The sequence below is a fragment of the Alligator mississippiensis genome, chromosome 5 (assembly GCF_030867095.1).
Source record: "Alligator mississippiensis isolate rAllMis1 chromosome 5, rAllMis1, whole genome shotgun sequence".
Classification (NCBI taxonomy): Eukaryota; Metazoa; Chordata; order Crocodylia; family Alligatoridae; genus Alligator; species Alligator mississippiensis.
In genome coordinates, this window is record NC_081828.1 from 66,104,674 (window position 1) to 66,131,827 (window position 27,154).

General features: G+C 39.3%; 1 protein-coding gene across 3 annotated transcripts in view; it reads right to left on the reverse strand.

Annotated features, from left to right (window-relative positions):
* DENND1B (DENN domain containing 1B) overlaps positions 1–27,154 on the reverse strand; it is a 290,895-nt gene that overhangs the window by 56,784 nt on the left and 206,957 nt on the right. For all 3 annotated transcript variants that reach the window (XM_019491193.2, XM_014602934.3, XM_059728432.1), the window contains 3 exons: positions 25,428–25,473; positions 20,938–21,039; positions 7,474–7,599 (listed from right to left, as the gene is read on the reverse strand). In XM_019491193.2, coding sequence (XP_019346738.1) covers positions 7,474–7,599; positions 20,938–21,039; positions 25,428–25,473 — 274 coding nt within the window. The remainder of the gene's footprint in view (positions 1–7,473; positions 7,600–20,937; positions 21,040–25,427; positions 25,474–27,154) is intronic.

The following is a 27,154-nucleotide window of genomic DNA, read 5'->3' on the forward strand; positions in this document are numbered from 1 at the left end:
CCATGCATAGCAGTACCATCTTACGAGCTATTCCTGAATCTAATTTATTTTTCTCCACGAGGGCCTTAAACTGTGTCCTTTATTAATCTCATGCTTAAATTTTGACAGAAAAGGTAAATCACCTTCCACTGCAAAGGATGCCTGCCCTCAAAAGTATAATAGGTAATTCTGGAAACATTAATTAAAACAAACAATAAACACATACTTCTGCTGCACCAAAAAAGTGAATGTGTATACCATACCAGGTCTAACCAAAAAGCCTGACTGCTGACACCTACGGAGTGCCCAAAACAGCAGCACTCAACCGTTTGGCCCCTGGACTAGATGAGTGGCCTGGGGCTGGTCTGCAGGCTGGATTGAACTCTATGTACCAGGATCAGGCTCTAGGGCCCCATGCCACCTCCGCCTGCTGGGAATGGGCTCTAGGAACCCGTGTTGCCCCCTTCTAGTCCCACATACTGGGATCAGACTCTGGGGCCCTGTGCCACACCTGCCTGGCCCCACACATCAGGATCAGGTCCTGTACCACGCTGCATGCCCAATTTAGCATGCATGGTCCTGGCTTGTAGGGTTTCCCACGGGCCCATGAGAAGTTCCATGGGCTGGATGACTCAGTGCCGGTGGACAGATATGGCCCAAGGGTTGAGAACCCCTGCCTTAGAAGAAAGGAGGGCTACACATTCCACTGGTGAAATCCTGCACATAAAATTAAAGACCACCAATCTTTATTATTAAACAGACCCTAACACCAGTCAGCTAAATAAGCTACCTCATGGAATAGAAACTTCTTGCCCAATCTGGCATGCTTACTCTAAACTGTGTCCAGAACAGGAAAAGTGGATAAGAAAACAGACTGATTCTTGCAAAGAAAAGGGTGAATGCTTGAAATGAATGGGGGTAGAGTTATGTGTACGTTAAGGACAAAATTTGACATCATCAAGAAAATAAGTAAAGAAGAAAAACTGTTTGCTAATTTGTGAAAAATGTTGGCGAAAAGTACACTGGTGTGATAAAAATGTAATTCATCACGATAAAGTGGGGAGAAAAAAAATCTATTTTACATACAATGAAAAAATAAATCATCTTCCTCAAAAACATATCTCATTAGAAGTTTAAAGAATATAAACAACAGCTGTGATTTATTTTCTACCCTAAAAGTTTTGGCTTTTCTTCAAAAAAGTTAGCCAACAAAGATTAAGTTGTGCAAAAGAAAAAGATATTGAAGTTACCTCCCTGTTAGGGGAAGAAATACTTACCATTAAAACAGCAAGGGAATTAACCCAAGCGAAGCTTTACGCTATGATAAGCTTGTGACATCACTCGTGAAAACTTAGGACATTTAGAACAAAAACTAGTCCTAGGAGTAGATGCTCTCAGCCTATACCAAGAAGCTAGTACTGCTGAGAAGATAACTTGAAGGTCTAAGGCAATGTATCTTTGCTTTTGGCCTAATGAATGGATGTTATTTTTATAGAAATCTCATAAGCCAAACTTGGTGCTGGTGCAACAATAACTTGAAATGCACAGCAAATGCAAATGCAAATGAATGGGTACTACAAAATTGTTTTAGGTAAGATCTGGGTGATGTACAAAATGAATGTAACAGTATAAAAAAAAAATGATACTTATTGTACCAATATAATTGAACGGTCTAAAAAATGATACTTATTATACTAATATAATTTTTGCAACTGATGTGTAAATTACATTTTAATTTACATTATGCATTCTCTTTATATGGTTGCAAAATTGGGATCGCTGTGTAACATTACTCATTGGTAAATGCTCAGATGTTACAATGCCTAAAATCTGAAAAGGAAGACTGAGAAGAGGGCTAATCCTGGGTTGCAGCTGTTCTGAAATGGGTTTGTATGCCAGCACAGGTGGCTTAAAACTCACCCTTGAAATTCCCTGATGTCTCAGCAGGGATGGAAACCTAGGCTGAGTTAAAGCAAACTAAGGGCTATTCTAGTTCCCAACAACTGCAAACAGCCCAGCGGGCCAAACAGCAGTTGAGGATTGGTGTGGCACAGTGACATTATAGCCACCTTCCTTTATAGCTGCCATGGCTCTTTTCTTGGCAACTGAAAGGGGAAACACCCAAATTGCCTTTATACAGCTTTAGACTGCTGGAAAATTACCTTTTCAAGAGATCCTCTCTGAGCTAGTTAAATCAGTTTTATAGCACGGAGTCTGGCCCAAAATGTCAAAATTAATTTTATTTCAGTTTGTACAGGAGTTACGTACAAAGCGAACATAGTCCAGTGACCTATTGAAGAAGCTTAGTTTTCATTACATTAACTATTTTCATAGTCATTTATGAAATTGCAAAGAAATAAAGGAAATTTAATCTGTTTTATTATTTTCTTCTCCTCCGCACTATCAGAATTCTGGAAACACAACAAAAAAGTAAAATATTTGTAAAGGGTAGAAAATAATCTTAAATGTCACAGTTGTACCATTTAAGGGAGTGAGAATATATCAGTCTGATGAACATTACTAAAATAACCCTTCTGCACTGGGAACTACCTAAGTGTTTTATATTATTTCTTTGCTGCAAAAGAAGAGCAGTGAATTCTTTCTGCTCCCTTTCTGTATTTCTTATGATTATTCTTCAAATAAAGAACCCACTTATTCTTCCTTTGCTTCTCAAGTAAATACATATCCTGTCTATTATGCAACAGTCCAAATTTTCTACCCAATTATTTTTTAAATTTTCCAATTTTCTGTAATGACTACAAGCTTTTGGTCACAACATATTACTGTACCAAGGAGAATTTTCTCCAACTTGGAGCAAATGCTTACCGGAAGCAACTAGTACCATGGAACAAGAATTTAGTGTGATAAACAATGTGTGGTGTGAAAAGAAGTGTTGGATGTGTGCAGACACTACCAACGATGTCCTTTCATTCAATGTTAATGTTAATAACACTTGTTCCATGTTTCAGACTGAACTCATTCAAAACACAATGTTATTGGGAAAACTTTACCACTCTAAATAATGCTATTGACTGAGAAGCAAGCAATAGCACCCCCAATTTAAAAGTGTACTTTAACACAACTATTTTGTAATTCTTAAAAAAAAAAAAAAAAAAAAAAAAAGATTCCACATAACCAACACAGGGTCTAAAAATGTGATTATTTTATTTATAACATAATTATTTCAAAATTATGCAGTGAATTTTTTTAAAGTTATCTTTTTATATTTCCAAGATGAAATATTATGTGAAGTCAAAATGAAGAGAGATTATACTTCATGATTGCTTTATAACCCATTACTGTAAAATCTGAAGGAAGAGGTTCTGTACCCATTCAGTTTGGGACAATTCTCTTCTGAGAATGCCAATTAGTGCCACCTGAATTTTGATTTTGTGTAATGTAATATATGTTCACAAAAGGGAGAACTGAGACCAAGTCACTTCATGGTCTTTGAAAAACTGTTGGGTCATACAACCCTACTTTACCACTATTAATGTGGGTCAAATCCAACCTGGTAACACTGAGATAAAAGACTTTGCCATCATGATACAAATAACTGTATTTACTCAAATACAAGACAAGGTTTTTTCCCTCTCATCTTGGATTTGAGTACAAGGTGGGCATGGAAGCTCCAGCTCCAGCCTCTGCCCAGCCCAGCAACAGTGGCTGCAGTGGTGGTAGCTCAAGCCCCATCACTAGCCCTAGGCCAGGCTGGGGAGCCAGCACATGCTTCATGCCCTGGGCCAGAGCTGGAGCTGCAGCCATAACTCAGTGTAAGCAGCCATGGAGGGTAGAGGGGCAAATGGCAGAAGGGGGCAGGCACCAGAGGGCACAGGAGCTGGGAGGCACAAGCACCTGAAGAGAGGGAGTATGCAGCAGGGGAGGCCAAGAGGCTGCTTGACTGCTTTCATGCCTGACACCACACATCTTCCTTCCTGCTTCTGCTTGCCCTCTTGCAGCAATGGTGTGGGATGAATTTAAGACAACCCTCCAGTAATTAGAGTCTATACATGGCAAATTATAACAAGCGTATACATTTTCCTTGTGTAGAATCTAATTATTGGGGAGCTGTCTTAAATTTGGAGTTGTCTTGGATTTGGGTAAATATGGTATGTAAATTAGAATCTTTGAAAATATAACATAGTAATTTGACAAAAGATGCTGTGGACAGCATTTTATTTTATAACATATACAGGTCAGATATATCTATAAAAATGTGGAGAAACACTAGCTTCTGGATGTACAAGTACACCAAATTAGTTAGTATGAACAGGATATGATATTTGAGATCGTTATTACATTTTAGATACAATAATCTTTTCTGAATTTTATTTCTTATTTTTTGACTGGCCTATGACAATCTGAGGCAGGATGACATTCACCAGCAGGTTGCTATCTCCAGAGAAATTCTAAAATGATACACCCTAAATATACCAGCTGCCCATAGTGAATCACAAATATTTTCTTTTATATATGACCAAAGCAGTTAAAACAGACAAAAGAGTAGACAAAATGTAAAAGAAAATAATCCAGAAAAGACAAGCTAATCCAGAGGTCACTATGGAAATATTTGCTAACAGAAATTCCACACTGTTACATGCTATTCTCAGCAAAATGAAAAATTTTGATATCTCAGAAATGAATGTAACAACTGCTGACAAATGGTGATTTTTATTACTGATCCAGTGAAAGAAGAGTGCGTGAATGTGTGCATGCATTTTTTTTTTAAAGAGGAACTGATCTGAACAGGGAGAGGCCCATTAGGAATCCTAAAGATGCCATTGACATTTGAACCAAAAAGGACCTGTCTGCTCAGCCCCAGATTGAAATTCAGGTTAGAAGATGAGGACATTTCTGCCCATGCAGCCTCAGCAATATTGTCCTGCTCATATGTACCAGGTGTAGATTAAGGCACCAGAGGCACATTTTTGTAGTGCTACAATGATTGTAGCATTACAAAAACCTGATAAATGGAAGTGCAAAACTCTAGAATTCTTGATTCAGAGATGATGCTTTTTATTACACCAACTAAGAAAATACAGAAAAAAATATCTTTCTTTGCAAGGGAAGTGCACACATGCACAACTCACTGATCGGAGTGCAACAGAGTCACCACAAAGGTACGGTCTCCATTCAGTGGGTTAGAGAGCTGTTCTTTAGCCCCTGTGCCCCACCACACTCCAGGGAAGCCCATCAGTCAACGGACAAGCTCAATGGTGGATTTGCCCAGTCAGCTGTTGCTGCTGTAACAACTGATGGGGTTGCCTACAAGCCACTCATATGGGAAACAGCTGATTGGTCAGCACACACCACCCTATGAGCCCCTGCCATCATTGTAGCCGGTTCACCCTAGCTGACAGTAGTAACAATCATGGTCTCTGCCATTCAATTAAACCTTACTGTAGCTACAGCCACCACTGCTACCAAAGCACCACTGTGCTCTAGCAACAACTGCCACTTCTACTGCTCTTTGAAGCACCAGGAGCTTTAAACTATTTTAGTCCCAGTACTGTAAGTGTACTCCCACTACCCGCACTGCCACTACAATACTGACAACTGCTGGTGCTCTAGGGCAGCAATGTTGCTACCTCTGCTAGAGCATCAGCTGGCAAGGGCTGATTGATCAGACTCTGCTATCACTGCATGCCCAGCAGCAATGGATGATAGAGCTGCCAACAAGGCTTCCTACCAGCTCACCAGCTGGGCATGCTATCAGGGTGACAGTCATTCTCCTTCTGTCTTGCACCCTTGGAAGGAAGAAGGGAGAGTGGAGCATTGTTGGATGCTGAGGGTTGGAGAGACCAGTATATGCATTAAATTTATGGTGGAAAAGCTTCCTGCAACAAAACTTTACTGTTGTTTATTGTAGTAGATCCACCATTTTTGACATCAGCCCCTTTTTTTAGCGTGATCCACTGCTAAACTGTGGATGCATCCACTGTGGATGCTTACTGTTTGTCATGCTAAAACAGCCTGTATGTTTCGTTGTTTGTATTAAGGGCCTAAGACACTTGATATGTATATCAAGTGTATACAATGTAATGTATATCAAGGGTCTAAGACACTTAATTGAACTTGTTGGCTTACCAGCAGCCAAGGCAGATTGCAAAGAGTTGGCTCTGAAGAGCCCCTCACCCTTATATCAAGAAAATTCAATTCTGCGATTATTGTAGCTTCCAAACAGACTCTGTGAAATCATTTGGAACAAATTACAACAATCTATTTGGAGGTGGCTGCAATGGGGAAAGCTTTTCAGGAAAATGAAGGTGATTAAGTTTTGAAATGCTGCCACAATTCCTGCCATGGACTCTACACATCTTGAAACTGGCCATAACCATTGTGGAAAGCTAATGTAACTAGATTCTCATGCAAACTGTAACTCCATTATGATTCCTCAATTACATAACTGCCCTATGTCACCTACTGAAAATATGCCATATGTCACTTCCTATCTCCTTCTATTAACATTATTTTAGTCTTATATGGACTGAATTGAATCGGTTGTCCTTCATCTAAATAAAAACTCCCACCATTCAGAGACAGTTACAGGCAAGTACATGAAATATCAACAGCCAAAAGGCAGCCTATATAAAAGATGTTTGAACTGCACGGAGGCACTCATCACTGCATTTCACAAATATTTTTTTCCAAGAACAAGCCTCACAAATCAACGAGAAAGTCTATTTTATCTTCCTCTCAGACTGTCATCTAGAAATAAAAAAGAAAATCTAAGATTTATTGATTTATTATCACCATAAGATCCAATGTAAAATAACTGACAACTGTGTTAACCAGAGCAGAATTCAGATGATCAGGAAATCTGAACATAGACAAAAACTGCAAAAAGATTGGATTTGGATAATGCCAGAGAAACCCAGGCAACAACAAATCACTAATGGTGTCTCAAGATAAATATTCTGGAGCAAATTATTTTACAAATCTACTCCATACATCTAAGTGCAGGTATAAAAGCAGTGGCTTTTGATAAATATTAACCTCCACTCAGAAACGTTCATTTTGAACTCTGCCAGGACAGACTTTCAGCCCCGTTAATCAAACAAAAGGAGGATGTATCACAGGTCACAGATGCACTGGATACATTTACCTGTTAAACCTAAATAGTTCCACTAGGTGGATACTAGCCTTCAGAGGTGTACCAGCCTCTTCCCTAACATTAACTCCTCTAGTCCATTAGGCAGAAATGAAGCATAAAAGTACTAGGGGGGGAGGAGGGAGTTTAACCATCAGTCAAATTTTAGTTGTAAAGAGCGATGGAAATACAAAAGCAGTTTGCCCATGAACAAATACCTGTGGTTACATAAAACTGATTATTCAAGCCTTCAAGGTATGAAAGGCAAAGGCACCTATATACCCATCTTATAAAGTTTGTGGGTTTGTTGAAAACCCTTAAGACTACACATTTAAGCTTATTTTTAGAGACTATAATTTTTTGCTGTGATGAATCAAAGAAAAAAGATAAAATAAGAAGCTTACAGGTTTGTATCTTAGTGCATCTCTGTAGGATCCAAACAGCACTGCCTGCGCCCTAAGAAAGGCCCTAGCTACTCCATCACCCGTTGCTGTAGACTGCTTCTTCAGTTTATTTTTCAAGGCCGAGACCTGTACGACAGAAAGGAACAGTTAAATTAACACCTTAGAAATTGGTACAGCGAGGCATGAACCCAATCAGCAGGCAAACCACAGTGTCTACAGGTCAGCCAAAAATTCATCCTCTTCCTTGATAGCTTATCTTTCTAACTGCAAAAAGCACCTGCTGGTCTGTTAATTGAAATGAAAACAGGGGATGATGGTAAAGTGCTAATGCAAATTGGTTTATGCTCTCTTTTTTCCCAAGGCCTCTTGACATAAATAAGCTTTAATTATTTTACAGTAAACTGCTTGTGAGCAACTTTTCTGCACATTTTTGTGATGCTAACATGTGTCTACTTGTCTATGATGAAGCCAGTTAGGCATTTTCCATTTATACTGTAAAGGGTTATTTTAAAGGGCATTTAATGCTCACTTACCACTCAATTTTAAGGGTTTTTTTTATGTCAGGTTATTAGTGTACATCATTTTTATACATCCTGTGAGCAGTTGCCACCACTGTTTACCAGCTGAAGAAGGCCTGTGTAAATTTTATATTAACACAATCTTCAGAATTGTCCCAAGCAATAAGACATACAAATAGAAAAACCCACCCTTATAGGAAAGAATGAGGCACCTACGGTAAGGAAGACACCATCTTTATTTTAGAACCATAGAATTGTAGAAAATTAGGGTTTGAAAGGACCTAGTCCAATCCTTTTCAAAGCAGGACCAGCCCCAACTGGAACATCCAAGCCACGGCTTTGAAAAACCTCAAAGGATGTAGAGTCTACAGCCTCTCTGGGTAACCTCTTTCAATGTTTTACTACCCGCCTAGTGAGAAAGTTTTCCCTTATATTTAACCTAAACTTCCCTTACTGCAACTTGAAACCATTGCTCCACTGAGAACAGTTTAGCTATATCCTCCTTTGAACCCCTCTTCAGGTAGTTTTATGGCTGTTATTAAATCCTCTCTCATTCTTCTCTTCTGTAGACTAAATAAGCCCAGTTTCCTCAGGCTGTCCTCCTAAGTAATGTACCCCAGTCCCCTCACCATTGTCGCTGCCCTCCACTGGACTCTCTCCAATTTGTTTGCATCCTTTCTGTAGTGGGGGGCCCAAAACTGAACACAGTACTCCACATGTGGCTTCACCAGTGCTGAATAGAGGGGAAGAGTCACTTCCCTTGACCTGCCAGCAACACTCCTACAAATGCAGCCCAGTATGCCATTAGCCTTTTTGGCAACAAGGGCACACTGTTGGTTCATATTCTGCTTATTGTCCACTGTAATCCCCAAGTCCTTTTCTACAGAGCTGCTGCCCAGCCAGCCAGCCCCTAGTCTGTACTGGTGTATGGGATTGTTTCGCCCTAAATGCAGAGCTTTGCACTTGTCCTTGTTGAACCACATGAGATATCTTTTGGCTCAACCCTCCAATTTGTCTAGATCAGGGGATGTCATTTGGGAAGGCCCTATGGGGTACACGCGGGCAGGAATGGGCCACCTCGCGCCACCACCTCCCAGGTGCAGGGCTGTGGGGGACGCCTGGATGTGGAGGAGGAAGCCTGCACACAGCAGCTGCCGCTGCCACCCACCACCCCATACTAGTGCTGCTTGCCCCCTAGCCCCCTGCATCCAGCCACCGGAGGTACAGTTATTAAAAATGGTTGAAAACTCCATGTCTAGGTCACTCTAAATCCTAGCCCTATCCTCCAGCATATCTACTACTCCCTCACCCCCAGTTTGGTGTCATCTGTAAACTTGCTGAGGGTGCACTCTATGCCATCTTCCAGGTTATAGATCTAAATATTGAACAAAACCAGCCCCAAGACTGACCCCTGGGGCATTCCACTTGATACCAGCTGCCAACTAGACATTGAGCCATTGATTACTTCCCCCTTAGCCAGATACTTGTGCCAGTTTTCCATCCACCTTACAGACCATTCATCTAGTCTGTATATCCTTAGGTTGCCTGTGACGATGTTGTGGGAGACCATATCAAAAGCCTTGCTAAAATCAAGGTACACCACATCTACTGGTCTCCTCGCAACCACAGAGCCACTCATCCCATCATAAAAGACAATCAGGTTGGTCAGGCATGACTTGCCCCTGGTAAATCCAGGCTCACTGTTCCTAATTATCTTGTCCTCCAAGTGTGTAGAAATGGATTCCTTGAGGATCTGCTCCATGATTTTTCCAGGGACTGAGGTGAGGCTGACCGGTCTGTAGTTCCCTGGATCCTCCTTTTCACCTTTCTTAAAGATGGGCACTTTTCCAGTCATCCAGGACTTCTCCCTATCGCCATGAGTTTTCAAAGATGATGGCGAGAAGCTCTACTATCACATCATCCAACTCCCTCAGCACTCTAAGGTGTGTCCACACGTGCAGGCAGGTGTGCTTGCGGCAGCTCAAATAGGAGCAGCACAAATTTGTGCCAGAGATTTCCACCTCAGCACACGTGCCTGAACATCCACTTTGGTTTGGGGCAATTTGTGCCACTTGGGGCAAACTGACCCTGCCCAGCTCCTCCTAGATTTTCAGCCAGGGGGAGCTACAGACTGCAGTATAAAAAGCTGCCCTGGAGGGCAGCTCAGGGCTACTTACCCTCAGGAGCTTCTGAGGCCCAGTCAGTTGGTATCTGGCCCCTTATGCCAGCTGGACTGTTGAAGCAGCCCTAACCTAGAGTGGCCCCTGTATCCTATACCCACTGCAGCAGTTTGGCAGTGATCTGCTGCCGCCTGTGACAGCATACACCCTCTTGGACCTGTGTCTTTACGGTTTCATGGCTGCCAGACTGAGACGGGGACAGCACGGCTGCCTGGGCTCTGGTATGGGCAGTGCAGCAGAGCTGCCTGCACCTCTGGGCCAGCTGCCAGTGGGCCATGGTTGCACAGCTGGCCTTCGTGCACTACTCTCACATTTTCTGGTGCTCCTGCTCTATCATCTGGGCAGCTATCACCCAGAAGATTTGCTTGTTGCAGTGGCCTGTTTTGAACTGCCAAAGCATGTCCTCTTGACCCCAAATGGCCAGGTCATCCACCTCATCTGTCCTCCAGCTGGGTTCTTGGTGCTGGCCCTGGTCAGGCTCCTCCGCTCGTGTCTCATCACTTGCCTCAATAGCAGAGATCCTGGTGTTCCCTGTTTAAAACCTGCAAATTTTCTGATTAAAACCCCCAAATTCTCTCATTAAAAAACCTCAAATCCATGTTCTTCTGCAAATAGAAGTGAAATGCCACTATAGAGAGATCTGTTGGGCAATGTTTTATTGATATATTTACAATTTTAAAGCAGTGTGGAAGCCTACCAGTGATTCTATCATCAGAATAAATGAATTCTAAATCTCTATACACTTCAACATTTACTTTTAGTTTTTTTATCATAGAAAAATCAGAGCTGACCCTACCTCCTTCACTCACCAGAATGTGGGGCACTGAGCAGCACTGATATGCCAGTTCCCTGCCCCTGCCCTTGCCCCTCACTTTCAACACACAACCTCACCAGTGCTCCTCACTCCTAACCCACAGCCCTTGCCTGCTCCCCAGCTAGCTCCCTCCTGGAAGGACCTCCGTCCCAGCATCAGGATACGAGTATAGCTGCAGCTGTTCCACCTGCTTTGTGGCTCTCAGCAGTGCCAGCCCTTGCTGTTCTCCTCCCTGTGCTTGTGCCCAGGCCCCAGCGATCCCCATGCACTTCCTAGGAAGCTCTTGACTAGGGCTTAGGGACTGGGCTGGGCAAGCCCCTCCCCTTCCAGGCTGGCCTCCCCCTGCATAAGCTGCTCTAGGGGGGTGGGTGGGGGGGAGCTCTAAGTCTGGTTCTAGCAGCCTCTCCTACCCAGAGCACTCCCCCACCCCCAAACCCTATCTCTTTCTCTCTCACACACATCCCTGCTGCTGCCTCCACACTGCCCTCCAGCCCATTACACCACACATCCAAGTGGTTTCTGGGACCAGGACTGCAGCCCCTGCCAGCAGGTCCCATCCCATCCCTGGGGCTGGGGGGGAGGGGGGATGGCCTGTACACCGTGCAGGGGGGCTCTGCCAGTAGTGATCCCTGAGAACCCTGACAGCCCTTGCCTCTGCTGGGGGAGTGGGGGGGCTGTGCACTGTGCCGGGGGATGGGCAGAAGACCTACCCCTCCTGAGCAGTTCCCTCCACCCACACAGTCCCACCACACAGAGTGCCTCTCACCTCCATGTCCCCACTTGCCAGGGACAGAACCTGGGTCTGAGGCACTGCTTCAGCCTTGCCCTGCTATTTTCCACAGCATGCTGAAGTAGCAGGGGAAGGCAACAGGCATAGAAATGCTTTGGGCTGGGTGCCAGAGGATCTCTCTGGAGGACCTAGCCTCTGGTTACCTTAGGGCACACTCTAGGAGCTTGTCCTGTGCCACTTTTTTCTTTTTTTCAGCTTTTTTTTTTTTTTTTTTAAATACCAGGACTTCCCAGTATCAAAATTAGAGTCTGCACTGCAAACATGCAGCACAGGGAACATTTTTTCATTCCCAGTGTGCCTCTTGTGGAGTCTCAAACTGTTCTGAGATGCTGCAACAAGCACGTGCTTGCTCATCTGAATGCAGCCCTAGAGTGCATCCCAGCCGGCCTCATGGACTTGCATATGTCCGGAATATCTAAATAGTCCCTAACCTGTTCTTTCACCACTGTTGGCAGCTCACCTCCTTCCCAAACTGTGAAGCCAGGTGTAGTAGTTTGGGAGCTGACCTTGCCTGTGAAGACTGAGGTGAAAAAGGCACTGAGTACGTCAGCTGTTTCTGCATCCTCTGTCACTAGGCTGCCTCCCCCATTCAGTAAAGGGCCTGAGCTTTCCCTGATCTTTCTCTTGGTACTGACTCTTGCAGAAATCCTTCATGTTACCCTTTACATTCCTTGCTAGCTGCAACTCCAATTGTGCTTTGACCTTCCCGACATCATCCCTGCATTCCTGAGCAATACTTTTATACTCCTCCCTAGTTGTTTGTCCGGGTTTCCACTTCTTATAAGCTTCCTTTTTTGATTTAGTTTACTGAAGAGTGCCCTGCTAAGCCAAGTTGGTCTTTGGCCATACTTGATAGTCTTCTTGCACATCAGGATGGTTTGTTCCTGATTTCTCCTGTAAGGCTTCTTCAAAGTAGAGCTAGCTCTCCTGGACTCCGCTCTCCAGCAGAATGGCTTCCCAAGGGGATCCTGCCCATGAATTCCCTGAGTGAGTCAATGTCTCTTTTTCTGAAGTCTAGGGTCCTTAATTTGCTGTTCTTCATCCTTCCTTTCCTCAGGATCCTGAACTTAATCATCTTGTGGTCACTGCTACCCAAGGTGCCATCCACTACTACTTTCCCCACCAATTCTTCCAGTTGTGAGCAGCAGGTCAAGAAGAGCACAACCTCTAATTGGCTGCTCCAGCACTTGCATGAGGAACTTGTCCCCAATACTCTCCAAAACTTCCTGGATTTTTTGCTCACTGATATATTGCCCTCCCAGCAGATGTCAGGGTGATTGAAGTCCCCCATGAGAACCATGGCCTGTGATTAGGCAACTTCCACCAGCTGTCTGAAAAGAGAATCATCCACCCCTTCCTCCTGTTCTGCTGGTCTACAGCAGACATCCACCATCTCCCTTGTTGCTCTGTCCTTTGACTGTAATCCAGAAATCATGCCATAATTCTATGGCTGTGCAAGGACTTCCAATTCTTCCAGCTTGTTTCCCAGGCTCCATGCATTTGTGTACAGGCACCTGAGGTAACTAGTTGATTGCCCTAATTTCTTGACATCTTCTCAAGGAAGAATGACAACACCTCCCCTGGGGTCCCCTCCTGCTTGCTCTACCTGCAAGTCACTGACTTCCCCACTTACCTCAGGGATTTGGTCTCCATCCCCTAGACAGCCTTGTTTAGAACACTACCTTAGCGAGCCTGTCTGCAAAGATGCTGTTCCCTCTCTTTGTCAGATGGATCCCATCTCTTCCCAGCAATCCTTCTTCTTGGGACACCATCCCATGGTCCAAGAAGCCAAAGACCTGATGACGACACCACTCGCACAGCTAGGCATTGATCTGCAGGATGCACCTGCTCCTGCCTGGGTCCTTTCCCTTCCCTGTTGCTAGGGCTCCATAAGTGTTCTCCAGATGAACTGCTGCACGTGGAGATGAAGACTTCTGCTTGCAGCCAGAGGTCACAAGCCTCCAGCTTCCAAGTTCCTGGGAGTCCCTGTCCTCTCCCTTCTCTAGTGCCGCCTCTGGCACTAATTCCTCCAGTGTCCCGGAGGTCTCCTCCAGCATCAAACTGATGAACTCCTCACAGCGGAGGATGCCCTGGAGCCTTGCCACCTCCTCCTGTATCTCTCTTGCCAGCTCCCTGAGAGAGACCGCCAGGAGGCACCGTTCAACCTGCAGGCACTCCCCTACCTGGCTGTAACTCGAAGGAACCTGTAAGTCGCAGTCCCCACAATGCCAAACCCGGACCTGGGTGGAAGCCTTTTAATATCTGAGTTTTCTAAAGGCAAGCAATCCTGATTCGTATGGTAAATAACAAGCACTGTTTGTAGATATCTGAAGCACAAGAGTAACATTATGTTAAAAAGGCCAGTATTTTTTTAAAGGACCAATTGATAAATCTGTATTTTTTTGTCGCAAAATGTCTAATGAAATAATATTCAAGTTATCAGATACTATTCAAAGCAATTTTTTTTGAGATATTCTTTAAACAAAATATTATGTTACCCCTAAAAGCATAAGGAATCACTAAAACAGGCTTCATTCTTTTATAAATGTATGCAAGAATGAATATCTTTTTGTTTCTTTATGCAAGCAGTCATGACTGTTCTTGTAGATGATGATTGTAATTGAAGTGTCAACCTAATTAACAACTAAACTTTGAATAATGCTAATGAGAACTGAACATGGCATCAGAGAAAAGACCAGCTCTACAGGTGATAAACCTTCACAGTAGTGACATTTTCCAGTGTAAAGTCACAGTTACTGTGATCTGATCAAAGAGGGAGACCCCCATTGGGTCCAATTATAACTACAGTTTTGAAAAAAATTATTGAGTTATGATGTTCATAATCTATGCAGAAAGGCCTTTACAGTATAGGTCTTCTCCCCATAGCTGTGATCTTTTCAATTTATATCCAAGCTCCATAGATCCAGATAAAAGTTTAGAGCCTGATTCGTTTAGCCCATGGAGAGCATACACCAATGCTCATTTAAGCTTTTTTCACTTGTACCTCAAAAGAAAAAGAAAAGTAAAATTCAGAGTACAAAAAATGGTTACATAATTCAAGGTTGCAAAAATAAATGCTTGTCATTTTACTTCCTTTGTCTTACAGTTTATAATTATTTTGAAAGTTATAAAAATTGAAGTTTATTTAAATTCAAGGAGAAATAAATTCACATGTCCTTTACAAGAGACAGATGTGTCAGCAATTTTAGTTTTGTATGATTGATGTGCAAATAAGAGAGGAAGGTGGATACAAAAAATTCTGGTTAGTCAAAAATAAAAACCAGATTTCCATTTTTCTTATAAAATACAGCTTTTCCTAAAAAAAGAGAAATCTGCCTTTTTATTTAAAAAAAAAATCTATGCAAATTGTAAATTAGAGCACAAATATATAAAATAAAGGCACAACATATTTTTCTTCATTAATGTGAAAGGTTTTATAATATCATTCAAATGCATTTTGGGACAGAAACACTTTGTGTTCTATATTTTTTACTTTTTGCAATTTCATATCTCCTTGTGGAATGCCACTAGGCAAATCCTTTCATCTCAGTGTGGGCTTTTCCTTTAAAAACTAGAGTACAGCCCTCAATTTTGTTGTAAAATATCTTCCAATGGACTGTTACTTAGAGAAACATAAAAGAAAGGATATGAATTACAAAGAAGATTATGTTCTTTTGGCTAGTTGTATGTGGATCTTGATAGCCTATTTTATTTTTTTTCCATCATGGAGAGTGGGGTACCTTATCAATGGTCAATGATGTTTTTTTCTTACTTTCAATGATGTTGTTTATCAGCAAAACCAAAACACATCTAGTGAGCAGTAGGAGACTGAGAGGTGGGCAATACATTTTTTTTGTTAAGGTAAGAGAATGTTATAGTGAGCATGGAAAAAGAAAAGGAATTAGTGGGGTAAGGTACACTGTGAAAAGAGAAGGGGTGTTAAGAGTGGAAAGGATTACTCAAGAAAAAATAAAAGTGGAACAGACAAAGCTGGGGGGGGGGGGTGTTAGGAGCCAGCTAGTATGTTCAGTCACAAGAGAAATCCATAGAAGAAGTTAGGGGTAAGCAATCAAAATGAAAGAGGTCCTGTGTGCTTCAAATAAGCTAACAGGCCATGCTAGTGAGGAAAATTCTCCTTCTAGTAGTATATATATGTTATAAATAAAAGCAGCTGAAAACAGAGAACAAGCCCACCAATACAATACTGGGAGCATTCTAAATAGTGTATTAGTTCAAAGACATTAAAAACATCCTAGTACTATTAGCTTGTCCAATATACAAGTCAATAGATGGAATGAATGCTGAAAAAATATTAAATGGTTTCAGTTTTCATTGTTATCCTAATAAAAGAAAAAACCAAATTATTTTTTTACCAGATAGTGGACCAAAAAAATACCAAATTATTTTTACCAGATAGTGGACCTAGTCATGGAGTTCAAATTCATGAAAAGTGTCTCTAATCTCATCTTCCCCTTCAAGCTCTCAATCCTGTAGACTCTCAGGTACCTGTGTAGTGGACTTAAACACGTGCCTAAATATTTGTAAGACTGAAATCTTATGGGCGGCAAGACTGAGCCCAGTATTCCTTTTTAGATTGGTTATATGCGCTCAAAACAAACCATTGTCTGTATCAGGCTTCCTGAAACAAATCACACATTTGACCATGTTCAAAACCATGCAAAAATCAGGTCTCAGAGAAATAGATATTGCAGATACTCTTACAGGATCAGTCAGTGTTGATGCATTTTAAACCAGTCTTTTAAGATCTTCTCCTTCAAACAGGTCACTGTACAAATAAGTCAAGTCTAAAGCACTAAGAAAATGGATTAAGGTATGGAAATGGAGGCCACTCAGAGGAATAAAAAAAAAAAGAGAAATTTACGATGAAAAAAGTAACCTCAAAATCTGTAGATCATTATTTCAATGAAGAGAGTTTTTCAATGCACTGGAGATTAAACATGCTTCCAATATGGACATCTCAATTTTGAAATGCCCATCAGCATTTAACAGACAATTTCCATTTGTTTTGAAACTTTAGGTACATATCTGAGTAAATGTAGATCCCTCCAAAACAAAAAGGGCTCAACATAAGAATGCAGTACTTTTATATTTCAAGCTCTAAAATGATGCCAAATGTTCTTTGTCATGCCAAATGGCTAAAAAAAAATAAATATTCTGCACATAAACAGCTCTCTCTCAAATATTTTTTTTTTCTGACAATTCTGGATTTCTCATCATTTCTTTTCTGTTGTGTATTGGATTTTTTTCTAATTGTTAAACATTATAAAATATTTTAAAAATATGATTAATCCTTCCAGTTGCACAGTTAAACATTACTCACAACTTATTTTACAAGAACACTAATAGTTGTACAGTACTTTGAGAAATAACTTTTGCTCACTTGAACTATTACAGTAAATGTTTGGTTTTCTTAATAAATTAGAGCCCACTTATCAAATAAGTCTGATTTGTGACACTGAACTGAGTTTACTTCTGTATCTAAAATGGAAGCCTTTCTAAGAAGACCACGTATAGCTACAAAACGGCATTCCTATTGTCTGGACGCTACATAGATCATCACTCTTTCAGTTGCGGCAAAGGTTTTTTAAAAAGTACTTGGAAATATTTAACAAAATACCGAAAATACTGATGCATGTTTTGCAGAAATATAAGTTGTAGAAAATGAAATTTCTCAAAGCACTGATGTACAGACTAAAGGTTCAACACTGACATCAATGGAACTGTATCTTGCACTAACTAGAATGGCCTCAAATCTTGCAGATCATTATAAATGTGCCTGACTTTAAGCATGAGCAGTCCCATGGTCAGAGTTAAGCACATGTATAAGTCACTGCAGAATCAGGCTCAATGTTTGTCATTTTCTGGAGTTTTCTGTGATTTTTGAGAAATTAACATATGCTAAAAACTTCACTGCATGAAACCTTCCAAGAGGAAGAAGTGCGTTCTAAGGACTATTGTTATAGGAAATTTATTCTTACTGAAGTAGCTACCTATTTTTTCTTTAAAGATATTAGACAAATCCAGAGTGAAATGATAAAATCTAAAAACAAGTGTTCTTGTCAGAAGAGAGGAAGAAGGGTTTATTCTCTCCCCTTAAGGAAAACAAAGGATTCCTGAAAGTCTTGCATTGATTTATTTTTCCAATTTTAAATACCTTAGGAGTAGCGGAACTGCTACTGGCATGGTAGTATTTCTAACAGTCAATAAATCTAAAATATTATGTGTGAATATTGGAACGAAGCCATTAAGAAGATTACAGCATGCAACGCAGCAGAGGGTCCACATGAAAAAAGGACTGGTAATTCAGGACAACTGTGACCACTGACCTTTGAACAGTCAAGACCACTGGTCAATCTGACAAAATAATAAAGTTCACATGCATAGAAAGTCATCTAGCCTGTAAGTATAATTTAAATGCTTAAGTGAATGATTTAAAAAGGTCCTTAAAATCCCAGTGAATTTATTATACAGTATATTAGACACAATACCAAACAGTAATGCATTTCAGATTTTAAATTATAATTTTTAAAATGTTTATTCATAATAAGAAATGCATTAACATTTACAAAGTCATATTACTACATATTCTTAAACTGTTACACACCTATTGAAAAAATATCATCTTCAGACTTATCAATTATGAAAGCTATTATCTCATTTCCTTCTGGACACAAAAGTCAGATTTACAATATCCTTGGAAAAAACTAAATGTATTATATTGGTTGTTAATTTGTCTGAAATCAGTTTTTGGAGGGGGATGGTAAATTTAAAGCTTCCTTGATACTTTCAGCAGTTTGCTCTGCTTTAACACTTTTAATTGCTATTCCTGTTTATCCATGTTATCAAAAGGTTTACCACCCTTGTCTCTATACTTGTGAGTCTTATTTATATGAATTTAAATGTTTTACATCTGCAAGTACATCTGCTGTGATCTTTTCAGTCTCACCAATGATTACGGTATTATAATCTTTTATTACATATTTTAGACATTTATACACATATGTTAACAGTTGTACTTGAAATTGCTCTTACAAATGGAAGACAATGTGCTCTCCCTTGTCATTTCATATGCCAAAACCTGTATATTGTCTTTGCCCTTTGCTTAGAGGTTTTCACCTATGCTGGTATGTGTTTTTAATTAACAAATTAATTCCACAAGGAAAATAATTTCCTTGCTCAACAAAGAAAGCAAGAGATGGGATCAGTTAAACTAAATATAAAATAATGTATTAAAGCTTGTTATATCAAGGAAACTCTGTTTAAATAAAATCCTGTAAGTAAGCCATCCACAAAAGCACAGTTTTCCTCCCGTGTTCTACAGCATGTACGAGGCAATGTATTCTTATAGAAAATCCACTGTGTACTCTGCATAGGCAGCCTTCATTAACATTAATGGGACTTACATGCACAGATCCTGGGGGAAAACACACTTCTAAAAGTAAGGAGGTTTGTATTCACTATTTTTTTAGCCCAGGCTATCTGCTTAGAGGGGTATTTTGATAAGCATGTTTCAACTTACTGAAAGCCTCCCTCTCATTGCATGCACATACATTTTTTTTTTTACAATTTGAAATAATTTTTGGTAATAGCCCTGTATTATGTAAGACAATACATAATTTTTAATTTATCTACCAGCTATCACTTGGCCAAGAGCATATGTATTTTCATGACAAACATTCTAACCTCAACAAGATAGGCTTTTGCACTTAATACGAGTTTAACATTATTGACAGAGCATTAAATGACTAGGTTTTTTTACCCGGTTTGTAACACTTGTATAAAATACAGTACATTTTTAATGGTTCTGAGAAATACATTACAATCAGATGAAATATGCCCAAAGTCTATTTTCTCTATTTGACCTTGGAGATAGCTACATCTGACACTTAATCTAGCTAAATTCTCCCTTGATTATCTCAAAACCATCTACAATTAAACAATATGAGTATAAACTGGAGCTAACCATTAATGCAGTCATCAGGGTTTTGCCTTCTGTTATGCAACTATTCAAATTACCACCGATTTAAAGACATAGCCTGTTAGTCATCACACTGCCTTAGTTTAAGACTTTGGGTTTAAAAAACCTGAAATTTCAATAAAGGCTACTATTTGATTTTGCTTCTTTCTTTACAGCACTCTGTGTTTACATCAACTTAAAATATCATACTAGTACTGTCTCTTGAATATCTAGAATTCAAAAACACATTGTGGTTGGTATCACAAAGTTACTCTTTCAGCAGTGTACTGGAGAAAAGCAAGGTAAGTGTAATGCATTTTTTGCGACTATTTAAAATGATACACAGGATATGTTACATTATAAGCAGGAGTAAAAAAAAAAACCAAAAAAAAACCACACCCCACTGTAAGATCAAAGTCCAGAAAGAACTGGCACTTAATTTATCATCCTTTACAGACAAAAGACAGTTTTCGTCATTTCAAAAGGATCAGATGTCTTTTATGACAAACTGGGTTTGCAGTTTAATTTACAAATAGAATTCTAAGTAAGCAGTCTTTGCTCTGCCAAAGCAAATGACAAACAGTATAGGTTTTCATTCATGCGGCCATCAGCAGGATAGAAGAGATTAAAATAAAACTGAAATAATTTAGAGAAAACAAATAAATGTTTCAGAAAGTTGGAGAAGATCAAAGCCTGAATTTTCTGACCCCAACTGTACAAGCATTTCTTATTATATTGACCAGTGCCATCAGATCATTAATTAAAAGGAAAAGCGCTGGCAGGTGGCAGGGAAGCAGAAGCCGATAATTGGCCCCCTTCTTCTTTTTGCCTTCAAAAACTCTCTCGCTCTTTTGCAAGACATGCCACTAGGCAGACAGGAATGCCTACTTTGTAATATAATGATTAAGATAAGATGAAGAGACTCTTGCGTTTAAAGCAGCTATGCCTAATGAATGCAGCTAGCTTTATAATTATGATCCTACTTTTACAATAAGGAATATGATGTTCCATTCAACATCTCCTCAACTGTCAAAAAGGTAAAAATCTTAAATATGGGTCTGCAGCTAGTGTTTTTTCCCCTTATTCCTTTTATTTCAGCTAGCAAAAGCAGACAAAAATAGGTATAAGTAATTCAAGCAATGGGGAGAGAAAAAAAAAAACTATGAAATACCCATTAGACTTACCACTTCACTAGGCAGGTTGTTCAGGTCATTAAATGGGGTTTCTAAAGTGTTTGTGTCAACATTTAACAAAACCACATCGTCCAGTGATCTATTTTTTACTTTCTGTTAAGGAAAAAAAAATACAACTGTGTATGAGGACTCAAATACAACGACTTCATAAATAACACATTTTTTCTGTTGCAAAGAACTATGAAAATTATAATTATAATCATTTACAAATAATTTAAAGGTAACATCATCATGTTTCAGATCACAGATATCATTTTAGGAAGTTTTAAAAAGTACCTTCCTCATCACAGAAAAGCAAAGATGTATAAATATAAACACTCTGCAATAGTCACACATTTACTAAGGAACATCAATATCAAAATTAATCATTTTATTTGGATATTTCTCAGGCCAATATATGTTCTCAATTTAAACCCAGGCAATTCCATTGTTGGCAATGGAGTTTCACCAATCTAACTGAAGATGAAATTTGATCCTTCTGTTCTGACCACTAATAAAATAGTTCACAGAATTTATTTTTTTATTTATTTTTTAGTAATCTAAAATACTAAAATGATGTATGCTTTCAGTATAATTATGACCACCTACATGGAAGACAGAACATTATAATTTAGCAACTCCTGGAAAATATATCAGCCTAGTGTCTATCTTTGTGTTTCTAAATTTCTATAGTCACACGTACATTATGTGACATAATTGTTTGTTTTTTTGAATATAAAATTACTATTTACCTTTGGGGAAATTATAATGGTAAAATGAACATACTGTAATCTATAATACATTATTAAAATACCTTTTTAGAAAAATAATTCTATTAAAAATACTGAGTTCACTCTAACAAAATCTAAAGATTTGACTAATAAGCTCTATGGGAGAAGGCTAACAAATGATTTGGGTGACCATAATGCTATAATAATTTGATGTCTTTTACATCAACATGTCAGAATAACACTGTCTGCCAGCCAAAGAGCATGACGATTGGTGAGACAGCTGCATCCACAATTCAGTTATCACTGAAACAAAGAAAGGTGCTGCATAACAGCTGAACTATGGTTGAGAAGGGCCTGGCATAACAAGATCAGCAAAAAGGGAGCAAATGGACTAAAAAAAAATCTTATTGTAAAAGGATTAGTCAAACAGGTTTGGTGCAAGATAAATTTCAGAGTAAACTCATATTGTTCTCTTTAAACTGAAATCAGTAGCTTTAGAGATGAACACTATTTGAATCTGTAAGTGACAGTAAGCAAACAAAGTGAACTTATGGCTGTTTCTAACATTTCTCCCTTAGAATATCTGATCTTGTCAGAAAAAATTAGACCATTAAAATTCTTCAGTACCTGTGGTACTGATCTTCTTTCATATGGCTGTCTTGGAGCAACAATTATAAGTCCAGTTTAAGGTTAGTTAACCAGTCTAATGCTTTTGAGGAAAAGGAATGTATCTCTGCAATGTCACTGTCAAATTTGTATAAAGTGCTGTTATGTGGTCCATGGTTTGATGAGGATTGCCACATTAACTGTAGATTAATTGATAGTGCATGCTGCACACTCATTTTACTAAATGTACACCCCCTAAGCATGTGATGCTATTTCCCTGACATGATGCAGAAAAAGAGAGACATCTGAGGAAGTCCAATAGCTAAGATTAGAAAGCAATGAGCATTTAAAAATTATTAATAAAAATGCAAACAAAATATAATCTGAGTAAAATTAATTATAATAATAGTCTAGCACCTTATATTTATGGAAAACAGATGGTGAAGCTTATCATGTAATCATGCTAGAATTAAAAGGAACATCAACTAATGTTCTTAACTAAGTTAAATCCAGAAAGTCTACTTGTTTTATGGAAGTAAAGGTGAAATACTCTTTCATTAAAGATCACAAGGTAAAAATTCAGACACTGGTTCTTTGGAGAAAAGATGAAAAATTGGTCCCTGAAAATAATACAGATTTCGTAAGGAACTCATTTTCAGAGGAAGTACATCTTTGAAGATTTTTTATTGTCTTGAGGGCTAAGAGAAAATAAATATTCTCATGTTTCAGGAGCCCTAATATCAACACAATAGCATATCTGAGTGTACCATTTTACCTGGGAACCTCTGTCATTTGCAGAGACAGTAAGGTATCTTCACTTGGTAGGCTGAACATGGGGGAAAAATCCCTTCCTTGATTTAGCTAATGTGAATTTACTCTTGTATAGAAAAGAACTTAATGAAAGTCCTTAAACAGAAAATTGACATTATTTCTTCTATGAAAATCAGTAGCCAGATTACTTGCACAGGGCCAGCAATTTCTTCAAGGCTAGGTACAGACATTCAAAAAGTCCAAGGTGGAATCCAAGTCACACTGTTTTGTGTAAGCAGCAATTTAGGTTGGTAGTGAACAAACCATACATTCACCCTTTGATGGGAGAGGGAGGACACATATGCACGCATGCACACACATGCAGTTTAGACCAGGTTCTGCCATTTTTAAACCAGTCTGCGTGCGCCAAACTTCTGTTCTGTTACAGGTATAAATCAGATTAAGATCACTTATACCGGTATAAGTGTAATGTTTGTACCTGACCCAAATGATTACAAAATGATACTTAAGTGAGCTTCTGTCTCTAGTGTGTTACAGATTTCTCCAGGATATCTACAAACCCCTGTCATGCTTCTAAAATTCTAAAAAAAGGTACTTATTTTTGCATAAAAGAAAACTGCTTTATTCTTAAAGGCATCCTAATAACATGAGATTATTCTGGTACAAACATTATATTAGAGTAAGATGAATAATTATATTCAATCCTTCTTTTGAATAAAGAATCCTAACACACAGGTCCTTGGGTATTACTAAGACTCCAAGACTAAAACTTCCATTTAGGGTTCACTTTTTGAATTCTCACAAGTCCATGTCTACCAAACATCTATAGTGAAAAGCCCTAAGTATGATCCCTGGAGTCAGACCCACCCCATGCTGAGAACTGATGAGTGTTAGGTCACCTCCACAGGTTACACTTAAGGCGTGATTAACCAGTTAATAACTGGCTAATCACACCTTACACTGTGATCCAGCTACACATTCAATTAATCAATGGTGTGATAAAACAAGCAATAAGCAACTATGTTATCCGACAAAAAATGAGCATTAATAACTTTGTGGCTCATTCTTATCATGCTATTTGTTGAACATGTGGCCAGGTGCTCCCCTGTGGCTGGAAGGCCCATCAGGTGACGGAGCTCCCAGTCACAGAGTGTACCACCCACTGTCAGCTGACAAGGCTCGCCGTGGGGGCAATGGTCCACATATTGGCCCCACTGTGAACCTCGTCAACTGAGAGGGATCACAGCAGAGCCAGGGTTCCATGTGCAAGCCTCATCAACTGTGGGGCTCACAGCAGCAGGTGCCAGAATCGCAATCCTGGGCTCCCCCAGCACCAGCAATAAGGCACAACAGGATCTTGATGCTCAATCCCACAATCACACCCCCTGCTATGCACATATGGCATGGCAGGAGGCATGACTTTGTGATCATGCATTAGATCCTATGACACCTTTACCTGAATATCCAAAGGGGCTCTTAGGGCCTGACGTCAAGGCTGCCTCCTCACCTACCTTCCCCAGCAGCATACTTGAGACTCACATGGCTGCTGTAAACCATAAGCATAACCAGCAGCAACCCCACAGATTCTTCTTGGTTTCCAGCCCTTATGTATTCTACTACCACCCATAATAATGGCCAAATACAGAAGGAACAACAAGTAGTTCACAGACTGAAGAAAGGTAAGCACAAGCTATTTGTGCGGGCCCTAAGATTAGATACAGAGAGGAGAAGGATGGCTCCTATGTCTTGGCTTGGTTGAAGATGACTCTCAGGGGAATCCTAATTATCAGCACAGACTTATCCCAAAAGAATCTTATTTACTATCATTAATCAGGAAAAATTAGAGTTGTGGCTCAACTATTTCAACACATTATTACCACCGACAACCTTACTGAACCAAGTAAGGTTACATTTTTAAGATTAGATTATGTAATAGTATATGGAATGACAACCATATACAGAGTCATGAAAATCAGCAGCTTCCTTCTCAAACTGCTGTGATGAAATTAAGTTGATTTTACACTGAAGATCAGTGAAGCAGTTACACCCATATATTATGTTGGGATCCAAAAATTTTAAATACAATGTACAAGGGAATGCATACAAGATGATTAAATATAAACAAAATCATGCTGAAAAATCTGAATCATATTTCAAAACCTACCTTTCTTCCAAAAATGTTACCTTCACAGTGCTTCTGAATGTTTGAAGTTAATCATTCCATTATGATATAATGTTACATTAGGATTCTTAGGCAACTTCAGTCAAATTATTCTCTATAATACATATAATTCTATCAAATGAACTAACCAATTATTATGCCGAGGACAGAAATTAAATATTTACCGTTTTAAACATATACTACATGTAAAGGATAGGTTGAAAATTACTAACCTCTATTAAGCTTAAGTGAACTCCAATAAGATACGGCATTGGTGCACTACAATAAAAAAAGGAACAAAAAAAAAATCAAATTCTTTGGAAATAAGAATGGTATGTTAATCTTCTAAATATGAAATAAATTAAAAAACCCTCTCCACAGAGCAGTCTCCAGGTGGCTTACACTGTTTCAAACAGTATGACATGCTTGCATATATTTAATCTAGATCAAGCATATCTAGATTTAATATCCAATAGAAACAAATTCTCCAAAAATACTAGACATGGTTCCTGACAATGGGTATATAGTAAGATGGTTAAAACTAGTTGACAAGTTTGTCTTAAGAAGCCTACAAGACATGTTGAATTAGCTTTTTCCACCTTTGCTGAAAGTTCGGGTTTAAATAACATGGATAACATATTATAAATGCTGCCCCAGAGAAGTCATTAATTGGCTCTCAATTCATTTTAATTTGACACTTACATAACATTCTGGAGTGTGTGTTCTTTACCGACTAAATTCAGATTACTGCATCATCACATGGTAACACAAAATTTGTAAAAACCTAGTCTAGCTCAATTCTCTGTACTATGTGATTAACAATCTGGGTCCAAAGCCCTTTCATAGCCTAGCAATTAGCCCCAACCTCTGCTAATTTAAAATTTGCATAGTATGTTACTAAAATATAACTCGCAAGTTTCTTATTTTCACTTGTGAATAAAACTAGGTGCAAAAGGCTCACAAACAATATCCTAAAGCTGAATCTAAGTTTCTGCATTCTGCAAAGCCAGTGGACTGAGACCACCAGTCCTATTAATTTACTATAGTTGATCTGTTGAATTTACAAGGTACTTATCCAGTACACTTCAATAACTTGTTAGAAGCAGTATAGACAGAGAGGGATGGGGTGACACCATGTTTCAAACAGATTTAATACCAAACTATAAGGTATTGTATACATGGAGAACTAAGTTAAAAAACAGGAACAAGAATAAGAGACATGGGAATCTTAGATGAAAGTGCATTGAAAAAACACTGATGGCCTGTCATAAGGTCCTTTTTTCCCCTAGTAATCCATGAACTTTCACTCTCCAGTGCTTCATGGATCAACAACATTTGGCCCCTTGTTATGAATTCATAAAGTTTGCATGAGTGTGAACCACTGCTTATGAATCAGCAGTTGGAGTGAGTAATCACATCACTTTCAATCCAGTAGTTAACTAAATCTGCCAATATTACATATGTAAAGATTAGATGCGTGTTACGACTTCAGATTCTTGTTAAGGCAATATTATCTTAATTACCATATGTTTCATGCATCACATGGTCACACCTTGGTAGATTTTGTTTTGGGGAAGGTAGAGTGGAAAAAAAACCCAGGTTTTTTCAGAGTTATAGCTGCACAGAGCAGGGACAGAGCCCAATCTTCAGCCTCCTCTTCTCCCTTTCCTGCTCAGGCAAAAGCTACAGTTTTAACAGTTTTACAGCTTTTGATTGCGCAAGCAAAAAGCTGAAACTAGCTGCTGCTGAAAACGGGACTCCATGTGCAGATCTAGGATTTTGAAAAGCAGTAAAAGAGTCTGCAGGATGGTGAAATAGAAGAGAGAAGGAGTACCTAACAGAAAGCAAAACTGGCTTGACAAAATAGCTTGATTCGCAGAACATCAAGATAATTAAAAAGGGAAAGGGCAATTAACACTTATGGAGTGAAGAGCAATTAGCAGGAATTAGGTATATTATA